This window comes from Corvus moneduloides, chromosome 15 (assembly GCF_009650955.1).
Source record: "Corvus moneduloides isolate bCorMon1 chromosome 15, bCorMon1.pri, whole genome shotgun sequence".
Taxonomy (NCBI): Eukaryota; Metazoa; Chordata; class Aves; order Passeriformes; family Corvidae; genus Corvus; species Corvus moneduloides.
In genome coordinates, this window is record NC_045490.1 from 2355934 (window position 1) to 2373105 (window position 17172).

General features: G+C 47.9%; 1 protein-coding gene across 1 annotated transcript in view; it reads left to right on the plus strand.

Moving 5' to 3' along the window:
• The first annotated feature begins 14757 nt into the window (after positions 1-14757).
• Positions 14758-17172, plus strand: part of ERGIC1 (endoplasmic reticulum-golgi intermediate compartment 1) — a 58471-nt gene continuing 56056 nt past the window's right edge. Inside the window, exon 1 of the mRNA XM_032124677.1 lies at positions 14758-14882. Within this exon, the coding sequence (XP_031980568.1) occupies positions 14863-14882 (20 nt within the window). The 5' untranslated portion in view covers positions 14758-14862. The remainder of the gene's footprint in view (positions 14883-17172) is intronic.

Consider the following 17172-nt stretch of genomic DNA (forward strand, 5'->3'; position numbering starts at 1 on the left):
TTTGCACATCATTTAAATAGGTCATGGAGAATGATAGATGTGACTAAACCTGAGTGGCTGCACGTCACGAGACCAAGGATAAAATGATGAGAATCAGCGACAATAAACTGGCCCAAGAGTGAGAGGATGGGCCAAGCAGCCTTTGGTTCCTCATTACCAAAGATGCCAAGAATAACCAAAACAAACACTTAGCCCAACCTCGGGTGAGTCCAGGATTAGACAGGAGTGTGCAGAAGGCTATGGTGATCCCAAATCATGGCAAATACCAACTTCTGCTCGGACTTTAGCACAAGAGATGTTTGTGAGTGCTACCTGTGTGCCCTGAGAGGTGTTTGCTCTCACACAAAGTCCACGTGTCGGGGGGGAGGCCTGTCCTGCTGTTGCCAAAGCCTCGCTTAATCATTTACTGGAATTCAACTCGGTGCTGCCTGCAGTGGCAAGGGAGGGGCTCCTGTAGACCAGCTGGTGCACTGGGATGGGGTTTGTTCTCTTAGAGAGGAACTGGGATGGTTTTTGTTCTCTCAGAAAGCAGAATGCCCTGTACAGCACGGGGGAGGAAAGGGAGCAGAGCTGGTCCCACTTTCCTGGGAAGAACACAGCCAGTGGAAGCTGAGGGACTGGACAGGAGAGTGTTCTGGGGTGAGATCAGACCTTTTGCAACCAATCCAGTGCTCTCCACGGGGCTGCCCTTCCTCTTTTCTACATGGCACTGCCAGCAACAGGAAAGCACCAACGTCACCGTGGGTTTGCTTCCCTTCCGTTTGGCAATTGGCACCGAGTCCCCTCCCCAGACGTGCACGGTTGGAGCAGGTGCCTTCTGCAAACTCCATGAAGAATCCCTTGGCAAAGCGCTCTGGCAGAGTCCCAGTCCCCACTGGAAGCAAACAGATCCGTGTAGTGACCCCCATCCCCTCCCAGCAGGATGTGACAGGGCCCTGTGCCCCTCTTGTGTCATCCCCATGCAAACAAGGCACAGCACGAGCAGCAAAAGGAAAAGCCTGGAGGTTCTTGGCCACTGCCACCAGTGTCAGCACTTGACAGAGCTGTTCTGAGATTTGGCTTGCTAATGGCTGAGGAGCTGAGATGAGAACGATTATGGAAATGAGAGACAGCAGTCTGGGCTGAATGCTGCTGGATTGCTTCTTATGGGGCATGTTCTCATCTGCAGTCCTTTGTAATTGCAAAAAATGGTGCCTTGCAGATACCTTGAAGGGACTGGAGACAGACAGATGCATCTCCTCATCAGGAAGTCTGTCTTGATAGGCAGCCAAAATCCGAGGGGAGCGTGCATTATTTGCTGTTATCATCATCATCACCATCCCTAACCTCATTTCCCTGGCGATTTGACTCCAGTGGAAATGCATGAAGGGCTGTCCTGGGGCTTATGCTCTTTTTGTTAACCATGCTGCCACACAGGTCCTTCCCATGGAACTTTGTGCCTCAGGAATGGGTCACACACTGCCCAAAGCCCCCTGAACACTGCTGGTTTTTATTACAAGCTGCACTTGAAAGACATGGGATAGGAAAGCAAAAAACTGGGTGTGCTGGGAAACACCTGCGGAGACTGCCTGGCTCCCACAGACACCGACTCCAGTGGAGGAAAGCAGGACAGCAGAAAATCAGTAGCAACGAGCAAAAGTTGGTTTATTTGTGCCAAAACAGAATGATGAACCCTGGGCTTTTTTTTGCATGTTTCACGTGCAGGAACATGATGTCAACACCTCTGTGGTGCAACAGGAAACAGAAGATAAGACTTGGTGAAGCCTCAGCTCTTTCTGAGAACTGACCTGCCACTGTTTTTGTTTATGTTACGCTTTACAAAGCCGAGGTTACCAACACAAATAATCTTTTTTGGCAACTTCAGCCTTACTTTTATTTCCCAAACAATTTGAGGTGATTTCCAGTACACTTTTATTATTAAATACTTGCCTAATTTTGAGCAAGATGTGTGTATACAAATGCTGCACCATCTGCAGTTTGGGCTGTACAGTCACAGCGTGGAACTTCTTGACTGGATGACAAAGAGGAATAAAAAAGAAAATGAAAAATGATGTGCTAGTCATAATTACTAGGCATTCCAGAATATATTTCTGGAGAAGTTATTTGTCCTAAAGATTCATATGCCTGCTTTATAATTGCCAGATGACTATGCAAATATTAGCAGTGACATGACAACAAATGACATCCCCCCACGTATGGAAATGAAGCAAAATCTAAATTTACGAACCACTCATTTTCATTATTCATCTGAGCCTAACCACAGGCACCGGGAAATGTCACTGTAAAATCCAGTGAGGGTTTCTTTTTCTGAACTGAAAATCAGAGGGCTGTTTCTTTATTCTGACAGCTCACTGAATTCAGCACCCACTGCCCCGATGTGCTCTCAGCCACGGCAGCTGAAATGCGACTGAGTTCGTGGGGCACTGATGCCTGAGAGCCCAGAGAGTGATGCTCCACGAGGAAAACTGCTCCTGAAAGGAACAGAAGCTGGCACAATGAAGCCCCTGATTAAGGAGAACAATCCCGGAGAATTTCCTCTTATGCCGAGCTCCAGGAGGAAACAGCGAAGCAACGCAAAGGAAATGAGTGCATTTGCTCAAAATGAAAAGGTCAGCCAGGCACAAGCTTTCAGCTTTGATACATATGTAACATTCCAACTCCCATTTTTATCGCAGATTATAGCTTCCCAAGGCCCTCAGGAAGCTGACAGAGAGATTGTGAGGTTATCGGGTGGTGTGAGAACGGAACTAGCTCTGATTTACAAACCTGTCATTGCAGCACAGCCACTTCTGTGCGATGAGGAACAAAGCAACCACCCAGCAGCATCCCTTTTGCATCCTCATCACAAAGCTTTAAATAACAGCTCCTGTCAGCAGCAGAGAGATTCAGACTTCCCCCTTAAAACCCTCTGCAAAGGGAGTTGAACAGAATGCAACATGGGCAGGCAAAAGCTGGTACCCTCCTGTGAACTGCAAATCTACACAGATTCTGCCAGATGCTCCTGCACATGGACATCACTCAAAGTTAAACTCAAAGCAGTGACTGTAAATACAGCAAAATCTTTGACATAAAATATTGTTACATTGGGGAAAAAAAAACCATACAGGGCTCCTGGGTTCTATCCACAATAATCTCATACCGTGCCTACCACAACATAATCTCCCCTAACTTTAATTCCCTTACTTATGAAATAGGAACAAGAATATTTAACTTTCTGTCATGGGCCATTGTGAGAAGTGGTGAGTCTTCACTGCTTCTCCGAAAGAAGAGCAAATTATTACTGCCTGAACAAACGGACTATTTTTATTAATGCAATAGTACCAATGGGATTCATATTATTTCAGTTATGCCTCAGCTTTCTCAGCTTTTGCACAGCTCTGAAAACCAACTCTCAACTCTTTATGTCTGTTGAAAACAGATGGTGAACTTGTTGATGCAGGTGTAAGAGGGTTTTATGGGATTTTAATAAGGAAGGACACAGCACACAGAGTGAAACCATGGCACTGCTGAGGTTAATGGGAATACTCATAGCATATAACACAAACCAGCTCCTTGTACAGCACCTTTTGTATCTCAAGAGCCTCACTGAGACATAACTAAAATACCAAATCAAAAAGGCTTCCAAACACTACCTCAAGACGAGACTGGTAGAACAAAATTTCAGTCCATGCTACTTGAATGTATAATGAAAAATCCATTAGTGACTCACTTTTCCTAAGGTTAGAAGGCAGCATCCTTATGAGTCAGCCTTCTGCTGAGAAAAAAACTCCTGCCTTCAATGGAGCAGGAGCCACACCATTGAAAAGAGCTCAATTATCAGCCATTACACTGTGGGACAGAGTGGGGAACAGGTAATGAAAAGAGCAAAAACACATGAAGGACTTAGCTCATGGAGGACCTCTCAGCATTATAAGACTGACCTTTCAATTCAGTGAGAAATGAAAGTTGCACCAATCCATCACCTGCCTGGGAAATTCACTGCAGACCTCTCTGGAAGTCAAAGCACACACGGGTGCTGTGGCTGCAATAGTAACAAGGGTAGGGTTAAAATAGGTAGGTGTCTGGATCAATTAAGGGAAAAAATGAAAAAAAAGGTAATTAAATGCACTGAGCATTATCAAATTTGGATGACTGTAAGGGATGAGAAAACTTGCAGAGTGTAACAGATAATATCTGTTACACTAATATAAAATAAAATAAAGAAACAATCGTATATAAGAGGAAACGTGCTGAATACTGACAAAAAAAGTGATATGGGCTCTCAAATGATTTAAAGGAAGTTACTTGCATCTCTCCAAACAGAGTAAATGAAGGGAGTCTCTCTTCTGTGAGCACTGCACTAGCAAGGTACATTTTATTTTTCATCTCTCACTTCAGCTCTTAAGTCCTTACTCAAGCAAAACTCCCACTGGAGTCAATTAAATCTTCCTTCTGATTTGAAGCAACATAACTCATGCAAGAGAAAGCCTTTCAAGCTTGTCAGCTTTTTCACACCTTTTGGCCGCTTGCAGTCATCTGCAGCAGTGGGGCTGTGTCCACATGAGTCACGGCACCCTCGGAACCACATGGCCAAGGAGGCCGGTGTTTTGGAGGCTGGCATTCTCCCTCAGATTAATTCTACACTAGATTAATTCCATTGTCTTCAGTAAACTTCAACGTGCCTTTTGTGGGGGTGAGTCAGAGTTTGGCCCTCCACCTGAACTAATATTATCTGTGGCTTTGGACAGACACGATTCCACTGCACTGGTTTTTCACGCTTCCACTCCTCCCCCTCCGTGCTCCTGCCTGGGATGTGCTGCCCACACAAGGCCATCAGGACAGGGAATGCAGCATCACGCCGCTCAGCAGCAGGACCTTTCCTCATTTATTCCTAAATATGTTTCTCAGCTGTGTCACAGATGACCCATAAATCTCACTAAAACTGACTGATTTCGCAGCGAGAGAACTCTCTGCCTAAATTCTTTACTTCCCCCTTCTCTGGCTCCCCCCCAGCATTTACCATCAGTGGCTCAATCGCTTTTGCAATTAACAGCTAAAGGCAACAGAAAATTTCCTCCAGGCACTGCTGCTGGGAAGGAACGTTCCGTTCCAGGGGTTCACTTTCAGCTTCACCACCAGTTTTGACCTAATATTGCCCTCTCTGGGGGAACCACGGCCACCTTGCCCCGTTCCCCTGCCCTGCCTCAGCGGGGACATGGGAACGCAGCGTCACTTACGTGAACTTTCCGTGGCCCCATGGGCACCACGGGAACACCAGAGGTTCCCTATTTACATAAAGCAGCTCCAGTCATGACTCATCTCTGCCTTGTCACTGTGACGAGGCTCCTGATGGCACGGGGACGCACTGCGTCCTCCGTCACTGCGATGTCCCCAACGTCCAGGCTCTTGCAGAGCCTGCAAGTGGGGAAATAGCAACATGTAAAATGTGCCCAGGAAATTTCCCTGCAGCGTGGGACAGCTGAGCTTCTCCTGCTTCAGTAATTGTCAGCCTGTACTCTCATAAGCCAGTATCTCACCTGCAAGGCTTTGCTGGCTGTAGTTGGGTGTCCATCAAGTGTCCATCAAATCTCTGTCCTCCTGGAGAGAGGCCTTTTGTGAATGAACATAATGATTTACATCACTTCCCATGCAGACAACCAAGGCCAGAGGGCTCCCTGCTCAGGGCTGCTTGGAAACTTGGAAGAGGGATGTTGTCCTGCCCCATAAACCAGTGGTTACTCAACTGAGAACATCTTCCTCCATGTCAGCAACAAGTCTACAACACTGGGATTGGGTATTTGTCTGCTGTAACTGAGAGTGGATTTCAATCTCTTTAAGCTTTTAAGTTTTAGGCTTAAGGAGTTAATCTCTGTGAACAGCCTATGTTCCCGTGGAATGAGGTTACTGCTCTCTGGAGGAGACCTTTTCCTGCCCTTAGGCTTGAGAGGGAATCTAGGAAAATCAGTTTCATTAGGCTAATGTTAGCCTTAGTGGCTGCCTCTGTAATGAAGTTTTCATCTTCTTGACGCTGTTCACACCACTGTCACCAGCAAGAAACATCCACTGATATGGAAAAAGGACATTAGGGAAATTCCATTGAAATAAGTAGAATTGGAAAGTTCTCTTTTCTTTTCAAATAGGGTTGTTCCCACGATGATTTCAGGGAAGAGGGTGAGTGAGTAAGAAGATGAGGAAGGGGCAGGGAAATACCAAATACTTTCAGTGCACGCCCTCAAACAATGAATAAAATTTGAAATCAGTAGAATGGAAACATTTGGGATGCAGAATGGAAGAAAGTGAAACACAAATGATGAGAGACTCATGTTTCAGTGCTGGAAAAGTCATGATGAGCAGGACAGTCATCTTTACGTGTTTGTTAGACCCATACTACAAAGCCAACCAAAACAGAAGGGGCTAAATATTGTACCACTGAACCCAACCCAATATTCCAAGGTTTATTGCCTAGAGCTCAGTGCTGGGATAACCAAAATTTGTGTATAGATTTCAGAGTCAGCACAGGCCAAAGAATTTCCCTGGGCATTATAACCAATATTGCAGAATGGTAAAACAGGAACTTCAAGGGAACACAATACAGATGTTTTCTAGGCCTTCTTCCTCCCAGAACCTCATCCAATGCCTGCAGATTGCATGTCAGGCAATCACAATCTGCCCAAAAGTCTGTCGAGTTCCCTTTAGTGGCCTCTGACACCACAGATGAAAGGTACAGACATATTTACAGCATAGGATGCACCAGAGCCAAGCTGCATTAGCATATGGCAGCTAAGATTAATGTTTGGAAGTAGCCCAGTCTCTGAGTCAGACTGATCCTTTCCATTCATAAAATTTAAAGTGCCAGGAAAAAAGTGAAAAAGTCCAATTAAAATAAAGCCTGGCTAACTCCACTGCAGGCTTATCATCACAGCGTGAGGAGGACAGGATTTTGTTCTTTCTCCTGTGAGAAGCTTGAGCAAGGAACCATGAAGTGGCTGCAGCAGAGACAGGGTGAAAGGAGTGTTCTTTGGCGAGGGAGAGGTCTGGAGACTGCTGGGCCTGCCTTCCTCTAAAGGCTGGAGGAGTTTTCTGGAAGGGCTTATTTGTTGCTTGGTTCGAGTCACGTTGCTTCAGCGATTTCTGATTTTGCACATTGTCATTTGAAGGGGACCTTTCACTTCATTTCTGAACAATTCAGCCTCCCCAAGTACATCTCCTCGTAGCTTCTGCCAGAAGCTGAAATTTATCCTCACCTTCAGGCTCCTGCACTGGCCTGCCTACATGCGTGCTCTCATTTGTTCCCAGCTCCCTCCTGCTGGGCGTTTCCATCTCCAGCAGTCTCTCTCTCCATTCATTCATATCTTTCCACTCTTTCTTGCACGCTCTGTGTCTTACAGCACTCTCCTCACCCCCATCTCAAGACAATACCTCGAGACAGTCACCAATTTGGAGTCACTGTTTGGCCAAGTGGTGATTGCTGGAGCTGGCACCAAGGATTGGATCACAAGGCATCTGGAATTGACCACCAAAAACTAACCCCACTCCAAATCTGAGGCCAGATACTGTTTACAAGGGCATGTTGTGACAGGACAAGGGGGAATGTCTTCAAACTGGAAGACAGCAGGTTTAGATGGGATATTGGGAAGAAATTCTTCCCTGTGAGGGTGGTGAGCTCCTGGCACAGGGTGCCCAGAGAAGCTATGGCTGTCTCTGGATCCCTGGAAGTGTCCAAGGCCAGGTTCAATGGGGCTTGGAGCAATCTGGGGTAGTGGAAGGCGTCCCTGCAGACCAAACAAGGCCAGAGACAATGATTTCTGCTTTAATTCATTAGAGGGTTAATAAAACCTCTTTATGAAATATTTTTCTTTGGCCACACCCTGATTTCTGCAACAGATTCTTTAGCACTGACAAAACCTCCCCAATCCACTGACCCTCACGGCAGCGCCAAGAGACCAAGTGAGAACAAGGAGAACACAAGTCTCATTTGCAGGAGAGGCAGCAATTAAAAATCCATATCCTTACTATGAAAAAGATGAAAAAAACCCAGTGTATTTCTTGTCTGTAACGTCCCATTGGGCTTACTCAGCTACACAATATCTGGAGGAAATCACTGAGAACGCTGATAAGGCAGCACAGAGGACATGCCAAAGTAAGTCAGGGAAGTGCAATTCAACATCTCACGCACAGGGCCGGCTCCAGAGGGTCAAAGGATGGGAGAGAACCCGCTAAGCTGCAGTAGCAGGACTGGCTGCCCGCAGCAGGAGTTGGCAAGTCTTCCAAGGAAACTTCCAGAGCCTTGTTTGAAAAATTCCACCTTGTCCAGTTGTTGTTTTGGTTCGCTTGTTTACTGCCCGAGGGTCTTTGTGATGGCCTAGTGCTGCTGAATGCTCCCACAGTCGTTCTGTTGTAAAAAGCTGGTTTCTATGTATTGCTGCCCACAGGAGAGCTCGACAGCCACCTGACCCTGCAGCTGGGTGCCTGAGCCGGCTTCCACAGCTCATACCTGGGAAGGAGCCACCCATTCAGAGAGGTCACTCTCAATGCACCAAGCCAGGCACAGCATCCCCATCCCTGCTGAGCCTGAGCGCCCACTGAGAGCCTGCCCGTGCAGCAGCTCTGGGAGAGATCCAAAACAGCACTCAGGCACTAAAGTGCAACTTCTGCAGACTGCTGGCGCCTGTGCTCATGAGAGCAACCCAGGAAAGCTCTGCCTGCCCTCCTGAGCTACGTCAGATGCTGTAAGTGCCCACAGCTCCTGGGGAACGCTTCCTGAGGCGCCGCAAGGTCTGGCGCCTTTTTGTGCCCCCGCTGCTCTGGGTGGGCTCAATTCCGCCAGCTGCTCCTTCCCTCCTTGTCCCGAAATCAGGTGGGGCTTTTGTCAGGAAGGCCTTCAAGACCTTCCATTTCCCAGGCTTGCTGTACCCAGCAGAAGGGAACTCTCAGGAGTGCTTATAGGTATTTAACATCAGTGAGTCATGGACCCCTTCTCAGTATCCAAGTACAGTCACTGTTCCCAAGGTAAAAGCCCTAACCCGATACCAGAAATTCTGCACTTCTGGTTATACAGTGGCTCAGCCTTCAGAGGCTGGGCAGAGCACATTTTTTTCCCTTCCTTTCATGCCCTCAAGTTTCTCACAGCACTCTGTGTTCAAAGGTTCAGACCTGACTTCCAGGGAAGTGCTCTGCAGCACTTGGTGAGTATTTAAAGCAGAGGGGTGGCTCATCTCCCAGGCATATTTTCACTGACAAGACTAGCTTAGATGTTGATGCCAAATGTGTTACCTAAGCCCACAAGCAAACACTTTGTGGTCCTGTTCGAGTTTCACAGTGAGGTATCCAGAGCTCCCCTTCTCCTGAGTATTTCCCACTGGCCAATGTAGGAATCTCACCATCAGCGCACAGGCTAAGGGCACTCGAGGCCTTCAAGTCCAAGTTCTGAACTATTTCTCTCCAGTGTGAAGGGAATTTCAGGCATTTAACTCACTAGAGAGCATTACACCTTGAGAATCTGGTTCTGATCCTCAACTCTGCTTTGCTGCTAATCCCAAAACTCCTTGATATCCGGCCCTCTTAGTGTTCAAAGTCCTCTATGCAGGACTTCACCCTGGTTAACTATTAACTCGCATCTCCCTTTGGCCATGACCTTTGGTCGGGTGTTTGCAGTCTCCTGAACTCCACTGAACACTCACCACTACAGGGATGCTGTACAAAGCATGAGGTAAGCCTGTGACAGGGGCTGCAACTTCCTTGTGGCATTCGTTTCCACAGTGGAAGAAAGAAATAAAATACAAAAAAATGTTCTGCTCACTGTGACTTTCCCATAGTAAATTCCTGGCACCCAAAATGTGCCAGGAAGCAGGCTTGAAAACAGGCAGTTTGTATTAAAAGGATGGGTAAATTTTCTAAGGGCTTTAAACGTGGCAGATTCACCTTAGCATTTGCCCACTGTCACAGGACAAGGAAGAGGCCATGTGGCTGCACAGACCCTGTTCTCCACACTCATACACATCAGCTGTACCCATCCCTGTGACTGAAAAATAATCGGATTATTTCTTCTGCCTATTGAGCAGGAAGAAGAGAGGTGGTTGTTACGTCTTCTTAAGGAAAAAGCTTAGCTATTCAAGAAAGAAGGAACTTACACAGTGAATTGAGTACATTTATTCTACTGCATATTTTAAGTCCGATCTCACAAAAATAGATGGACAGCATTACATATGTGATAAACAAACTACACTGCAACAGGACTTTAAGACAACATTTAAAGCTTGCTTTTTTGTTCCCTGGAATTTGGAAAGTACTGCCAACATGTAGCTTACCCAAATCCTAAGAGGAAGGGCTGAACTTTCATTACTGATTATACTTAGCATAGCACTTGTATTTGAATTCTTCACCTCCATGCGCATCCTGTTCCTTCAGAAAGATTTCCTCTGCGCTGTTATTTATATTTTTAAAACACTTTATAACATTTTTCTGTTCATTCTCGGCAATGTTTTTTCCTTTTCCTGAGCGGCGGTTGTGTTCAGGGCTCCGGGCAGCCAGGGACACACCCTGCAGAACACAACGCATAATCGAGGGCACACGCCCTGCAGAGCAATGCGCTCACTCCGATTCCCAGCCCACCCTGCCACAGCAGTGCTGTGAACTGGGAATGAAAGCACCGGGGAAAACGGCCTGGGGTTGGGCCCTGCCACACAGCATCCCAAACAAAAGCCACGGGGCAGCCTTTGGTTCTGTTTTTGCACACCTCTGTAGCAGAAGGGGCGTAAGTGAATAAGCACTGCACCTTCCTAACAGTCACCTCACATTCCCAATTGATGAACGAAGCCTAAGTGACCCAAATGATGACTGTGTGTACCCTGCTTTACCTTTGGCAAACAATGCTGCTCATGACCCAGTCACAGCACCTGCAGTAAGTTCCCAGTGCAAGAGCTGTGGCAGGAGCCAGAGGCTAAAATAAAACTCAGCCCTGTGTAAAAGGAATCCCAAACAAAACAAAAAAGGAAATCATAGATTGGCTTTATTGAGTGTTACAGGACGTTAGATCACCCCAAACCGTGCTGAACAGGTAAGGATCGAGGTTGCACTTTTCTGGGAAAGAGAAAACTTTGAGATAACAAAAATAAGTAAAATTCACAGAATCACAGAATCAAGGAATATGCTGGGTTTAAGGGACCCACAAGGATCATCTGTCCAGCTCCTGGTCCTGCCCAGACCCCCCAACACTCCCACCCTGGGCATCCCTGGCAGCGCTGTCCAAACGCTCCTGGAGCTCTGGCAGCCTCGGGGCCGTGCCCATTCCCTGGGGAGCCTGGGCAGTGCCCAGCACCCTCTGGGGGAAGAGCCTTTCCTGATCTCCAGCCTAACCCACCCCTGGCACAGCTCCCGTGGTTCCCTGAGCCCTGTCCCTGTCCCAGGGAGCAGAGATGGGAGCTGCCCCTCGGGAGGAAGTTCAAGGAGGTCTCCCCTCAGTCTCCTCCAGGCTGAATTATCAAGGATTAATATAAACTCTATAAATCAATATTAACTCTATTAATGTGAAGTTAAAGCTAAAGAATAGTGTATCATCTAGAAATGAAGACTATCTCAGAAACCTGGACAAGAATCATTTTACCTGCATAAACAAATTTATTAAATAAATAACCAGGAAGATGATTCAAATAAAGCACTTTTTTGGGCACTATTTTTTTCATAGGAAGGAGGTACCAGTTTTGTTGTTGTGAGGCATTAGTCAAGAATTCAGATAGACTCATCCATGATCTGATTTATCTGTAAGAAAGCGAACTGTCATGAGGAAAATATTCTTTTTTGCAAGAAGAATTATGAACAAAGAATTAGGACTGAAGGGATTTGTTTGCTAATTTAGAACTGAAGCTGATCTTACTCTGTAGTCTTAGGTGAGTCAATTCATACTTCTGCTTTGGTTTCTTGGTTGTTAAAGAGGTCTGAAAATAGGGACTTACTGGTTTCAGAGTAGCAGTTTGGCTCTATGAACGTTCCCAAAGCAATTTGAAGAGGAACAATAGTTTTAAGGCTACTGTTGCCAGAAAAAGGTTGGTTTGTTGCTCCCATGAAAAAGAAAGTTACCTTTGCCACCAGTTGTCAGTATCAGTTTGCTCATTGCAGTTCTAATGGTGTGACAACCACCTCGAATAAACCCCTTGCTTTTGGTTCCCATTCCAACACTCAACATGAGCTCAGCTGCCGCACCCAGCTGGACTGGGGACAAATTCCTGTTCTTATCTCCACCTCGATAGAAGCCTTATGTAATTAAACAATATTGTGACGAGGGTCTTATCTCAGGGCATTAACTTCTTCTTCCCTTGGCAAGGACGTGAGAGAGCTGGACCCAACTGCAAAGCTGCTTTGAGCCCGTTGCTTTCTTCAGTTTGACCTTTCAGTGGAAAATAAAATCCCCACGACGTGAGCTCTCGCTGCGCCCTGTTCTTGAGACTCGAGCCTGCAGGAGGAGAACTCTTCAAGGCCACCTCCAGATTTATCTACTGTACAACTGAAGAGCTTTTGTAAACCCTTCAGCACTCTCTTGGCTCCCGAGAGAGCTGATGCCTCTGCACAGGACAGTTAATAACAGCTAATGATGTCGGGGCCTTGCCAGGAGCCCGACGAGCGCTCGGTTGTGTAACCACCTCGACAGGCACTGTTTGTTTTGGTTTTTTCCACTACGGATGGATCGTCCCCGCTGGCTATGCCTGTGCAATCGCTTGACCTCATGAGAGATGAGAATTGTCTCATTAATTTCAGTGGGTTGCTCACTTTTGGAGCACAATGCAAAAGTGCAGCAGGATTTCGTGGCTGATCTGTTAGCAATCTGCTGAATATGCTCGCACAATGCAGATGGATAATTTAGGTGTCTGAGATTAAAAAAAAACAAACCCAAACCAATTAGGTATTTTTATCTATTCCCTCCGGGCTTCTGGGGGATTATGCTGTGTTACCTCATACTTGGGATTCCTCCAGTTTAGTTTTTAATATTCCCAGCATGAATTATTATCTCTTTCTTTGAATGAAAATGGTATTGATTAACAGCTCTGTCTCTTCAGTAGTTTTCCCCTGCTTGTTTCAATCTGAATTTCTTTTTTTTTTTAGTCAGGTATGGGCCTAGTTTCTGTGTGAAAGGAGAAAAATGGAAAGATGTGCATCTCTAAGTAAAGAAATTATGACAGCAGGAGGAAGAAGAAGAAAGGTGCAGAATCAATTAAAAATGCAGTATGTTGCATACTCAGATTGCTGCCATTTCCTTTTTTCTCTTGCCCTGCTTTTAGACCTAAAAGTCAAGAAGAGCTGTGTTCTGTTCCTGCAGTGCAGTCTAACCTGCACTGCATGTGAGTGACAGCGCTTCTGAACACAGCAGCAGTCACACTACCTGCAGCAAAACCTCCCTGAGGGATGCTGCTAGCTGGTGACACAATTGTGGGAAGGAACGGGGATGGTGCAGGGAGCAGTGCCTCGTGCATTGCACTGAACCTGACAGGGATGCAGCCAGAAAAAGGCATGTGGGCAAAACGGAAAGACTGGGGAAATGCCTCACCTAACGAATGGGGAGCTTTTTCTTACTTTAATTCCTTGTCTCCAGTAAAATTGCAAAAAAAAAGGATTTCCAAGAGCAGGTGAAAGAGCTGTGCTGGCCCTAAAGGAGCTTATCACAGAATCATGGAATGGCCTGGGTTTGAAGGGACCTTAAAGATCACTCAGTGCCACCCCCTGCCATGGGCAGGGACACCTTCCACTGGCCCAGGCTGCTCCAAGCCCCAATGTCCAGCCTGGCCTTGGACACTACCAGGGATCCAGGGGCAGCCACAGCTGCTCTGGGCACCCTGTGCCAGGGCCTGCCCACCCTCACAGGGAACAATTCCTTCCTAATATCTAAGCTAAACTTAAAGGGTGCAGAGGCATGGAGGGGTGGGTGCTCCTCTTTCCTACGTGGGCACCTGGAGGTGTGAGACTTTCCCCTGTGTGTCACCATGGCCTGGCTCTGTCTCCAGACACTGCAGTCACTGACACACGCTGTTATTACTGTGATGCTGAGAGTGCAAAAGATGCCGGACAAAGCCTGAAACACCTCGCCCCTGTGAGCGGCCACACTCCTGTCTGGAGCCCCAGGAGCGGCTGAGGGAGCTGGAAAGGGGCTCAGCCTGGAGCAAAGGAGGCTCCGGGGGGACCTTGTGGCTCTGCACAAGTCCCTGATAGGAGGGGGCAGCCGGGGGGGGTCGGGCTCTGCTCGCAGGGAACAGGGACAGGAGGAGAGGGAACGGCCTCAGGCTGGGCCAGGGCAGGCTCAGGGTGGACAGCAGCAGGAATTTCCCCATGGAAAGGGTGCTCAGGCCCTGGCAGGGGCTGCCCAGGGAGGTTTGGAGTGCCCATCCCTGGAGGTGCCCAAGGAAGGGCTGGAGGGGGCACTCAGTGCTCTGGGCTGGGGACAAGGTGGGGATGGGGCACAGCTTGGACTCGATGATCCTGGAGCTCTCTTCCAACCGAAACAATTCCGTGCTTCCGTGCTGGCAGCGCCTTCGGAGCCGCGCGGCTGAGCGGAGCACGGGGAGCATCGAGCGGACCCCGCAAACTGCGGGAACCCCGCGGGGAGCTCAGCGGGCCCTGGGGCCGCCCGCATCCCGAATCCCGCATCCCGAATCCGGCACCCCTGCGCCCACACCCCTCACCTCTCATCCCTCACCCCTCACCGCGGGGCCGCCGCTCCCGTAACCCGGCGGCGGAAGCCCCGGCCGGCCCGGCCGCCCAATGGGCTGGGGCTGCGCGGCGCCGGGGCCGGGGCCGGGGCCGTCACTTCCTGGCCCTGCAGCCGCCGGCAGCGAGGCGACAGCCGGGGCCGGGGGCGGCGGCTCCCGCAGCCCGCCCGCCACCAGCACCGCCACCACCATGCCCTTTGACTTCAGGAGGTGAGTGTCGCCGAGAGTCGCGACAGAGCCCGCCCGCCCCGCGGGGGCCGGCCGCCACCGCCCCGCGCCGCTCCCCTCCCCTCCTCCGCGCGGGTGCGCGTAGGATGGGCGGATGGATGGATGGATGGATGGATGGATGGATGGATGGATGGATGGATGTGTGCGCAAGGAAGGGCCGTGGGAACGGGGAGGTTCTGCCCAGCCAGCGGTTCTTGATCCACAATGCTGTTCCATCAAGCCCAAGGGGTTGTGTGGAATTTGGGTTCTCCGGGCAGGACGGGAAGAGCAGCAGGACCTCGGGGGTGATGGATGTGGGTGTTGGGCTGCTGCTCCTCCCGCAGGTTCCTGGGGTCTCACAGCAGATTGGGGGATCACTTTTTCTGATGGGGCTCCTGCAGCACCTTTCGAAGGTCATGGCAGCTTTAGGGCATCATTCCTTATAGTGAGGTTCCCACGGCAGCTTTAGAGGGTCATTTCTTATGGTGGCGTTCCCACAGTAGCTTTAGGAGATCACCGTGGGGCTCCCACAGCAGCTTTAGGGGGTCACTGCTTAGGGTGGAGGTCCCAGAGCATCTTTAAGGGGTCACTCTTTGCAGCGTGGCTCCCACATGAGGCTTCATGTGCTGAAGCCGTGCCACGTGTCTGATGGCTGGGAACCAGCATCAGTGCCTCCACCTTTGGTTTTGCCATTTTGAGCAGGTGCAGGTTGTAGGATTTGGCCTTTCTGTGCGGCTCCTGCATCCCCTGGGCGGTAGCAGTGTCAGGTGCCAAATCAGAAGTGAGAAAGACTCCTCTGACTTCAGTGGAGCCAAAATAGCAACTGTGGGTTAATTTTCTCTTTTGAGCTGTTCTTGAACCAACAATTTGCACCTTTCCAAGTTCAGAGACGCCAAAGAGAAGATGCACAGATGACTTTTCTCGTACAGATTTTACTACAACGTTAATACTACAATAAAAAATACGTACATTTTTGGGAATATACGGTTAATTACAGTCCCTTCCATGTAGGATCATCATGACCCCTACATGTGCACCCCCTTGAGATGGGAAATGGTGATAGTGCAGTGTTTTAGTTCTCCCAAACAAAGAGTTGTGCATTATATTTTTACTGTAATTCTAAACCAGGCCTCTCATTTATACAGGCTAACAGGATCTTGTGTGATCCATGGGGCATTGTTGAACATGGAGGCAGTTGCTTCTGAATGAAAACTTGCTGAAGCTGGAAACAGCATCTGCTGGATCATGTGGGATCCGGGGCCCAGAGCCTCGTTTCTGCTTTTGTGTAAAATTTGATAGAAAAATTCTTCTCAGCTTTGGAGACATTCTGCCAGCTGCGAATCCTATTGCCATCCATTTTCAGCCTTGTAAAATGCATGAACAATAAGAGATCCTGGGCTGTGGCTGTCACTTTGTAATAGCAGATAAAGAAAATGTTATTTCTGGTGTCTTTGAAAATGTAATTTTTGTTGGGTCTCAGAATGTGCATGTGGAAACACTGGCTCACCAAGAGCATAATCATCTTGAAAGACAGCACTAGTGCTTCACTTTGGAATGGAACAAAGACGTTCAGTGAAAGCTGAATTGCAGGGTTTGTGTTAATGAGTTACAAAAACAGAGACATCAGTTCAGATCTGCATTTTAAAGATTCACAACTGCAAATAACTTCTTTGTCATTCAGAGTGGAGGATTAGAAATAGACACTTCAAAGCTCTTTCTCAAACAACGTAAGGTCGCTGAAGTTCAGCTTTTCTGCAAAGATGAGTTTTTCAAAGGCTGCCATTGATAACAGGAATTTTATATTTAAAGTACAGAGGAACTATTGTCACGTGCAACAAACCACTTTCCTGTTTTAGAAGCACGAACAGAGTTCAGGATCAAAAGGTTTGCAAAGGTTAGAGCCCTTTTTAGCTGTTGTGGGTTTTGTTCAGAGTGCAGGCAGTGGAACAAAATCTGCTGAGGCTGGAAAATTTTACTGTTATAGGTAAAGCATGATGCACACGTTAAAAAAAATGTACAGGTACTTCCTGACAACTCTAGAACATGCAATACAAGGCTCTTGGAGAAATAAGGTCACCACCTTGAGTAAGTTTGTGAATGAAGAAATGACATTTTCACCATGTAAAATACAAGGTTCTTCTCTCAGAGATTTCAGCTGGATGTTCCCTTTGGCAGGTACAGTTTGGCACCCTGGGTTCTATATGCCTGTGTATGATTAGAGGCTTGGATTGTTAAGAAACTTTTAAAAGTGCCCCTGCATGTCTTCAAGAGTCCAAAATTCCAAGTGGAAAGG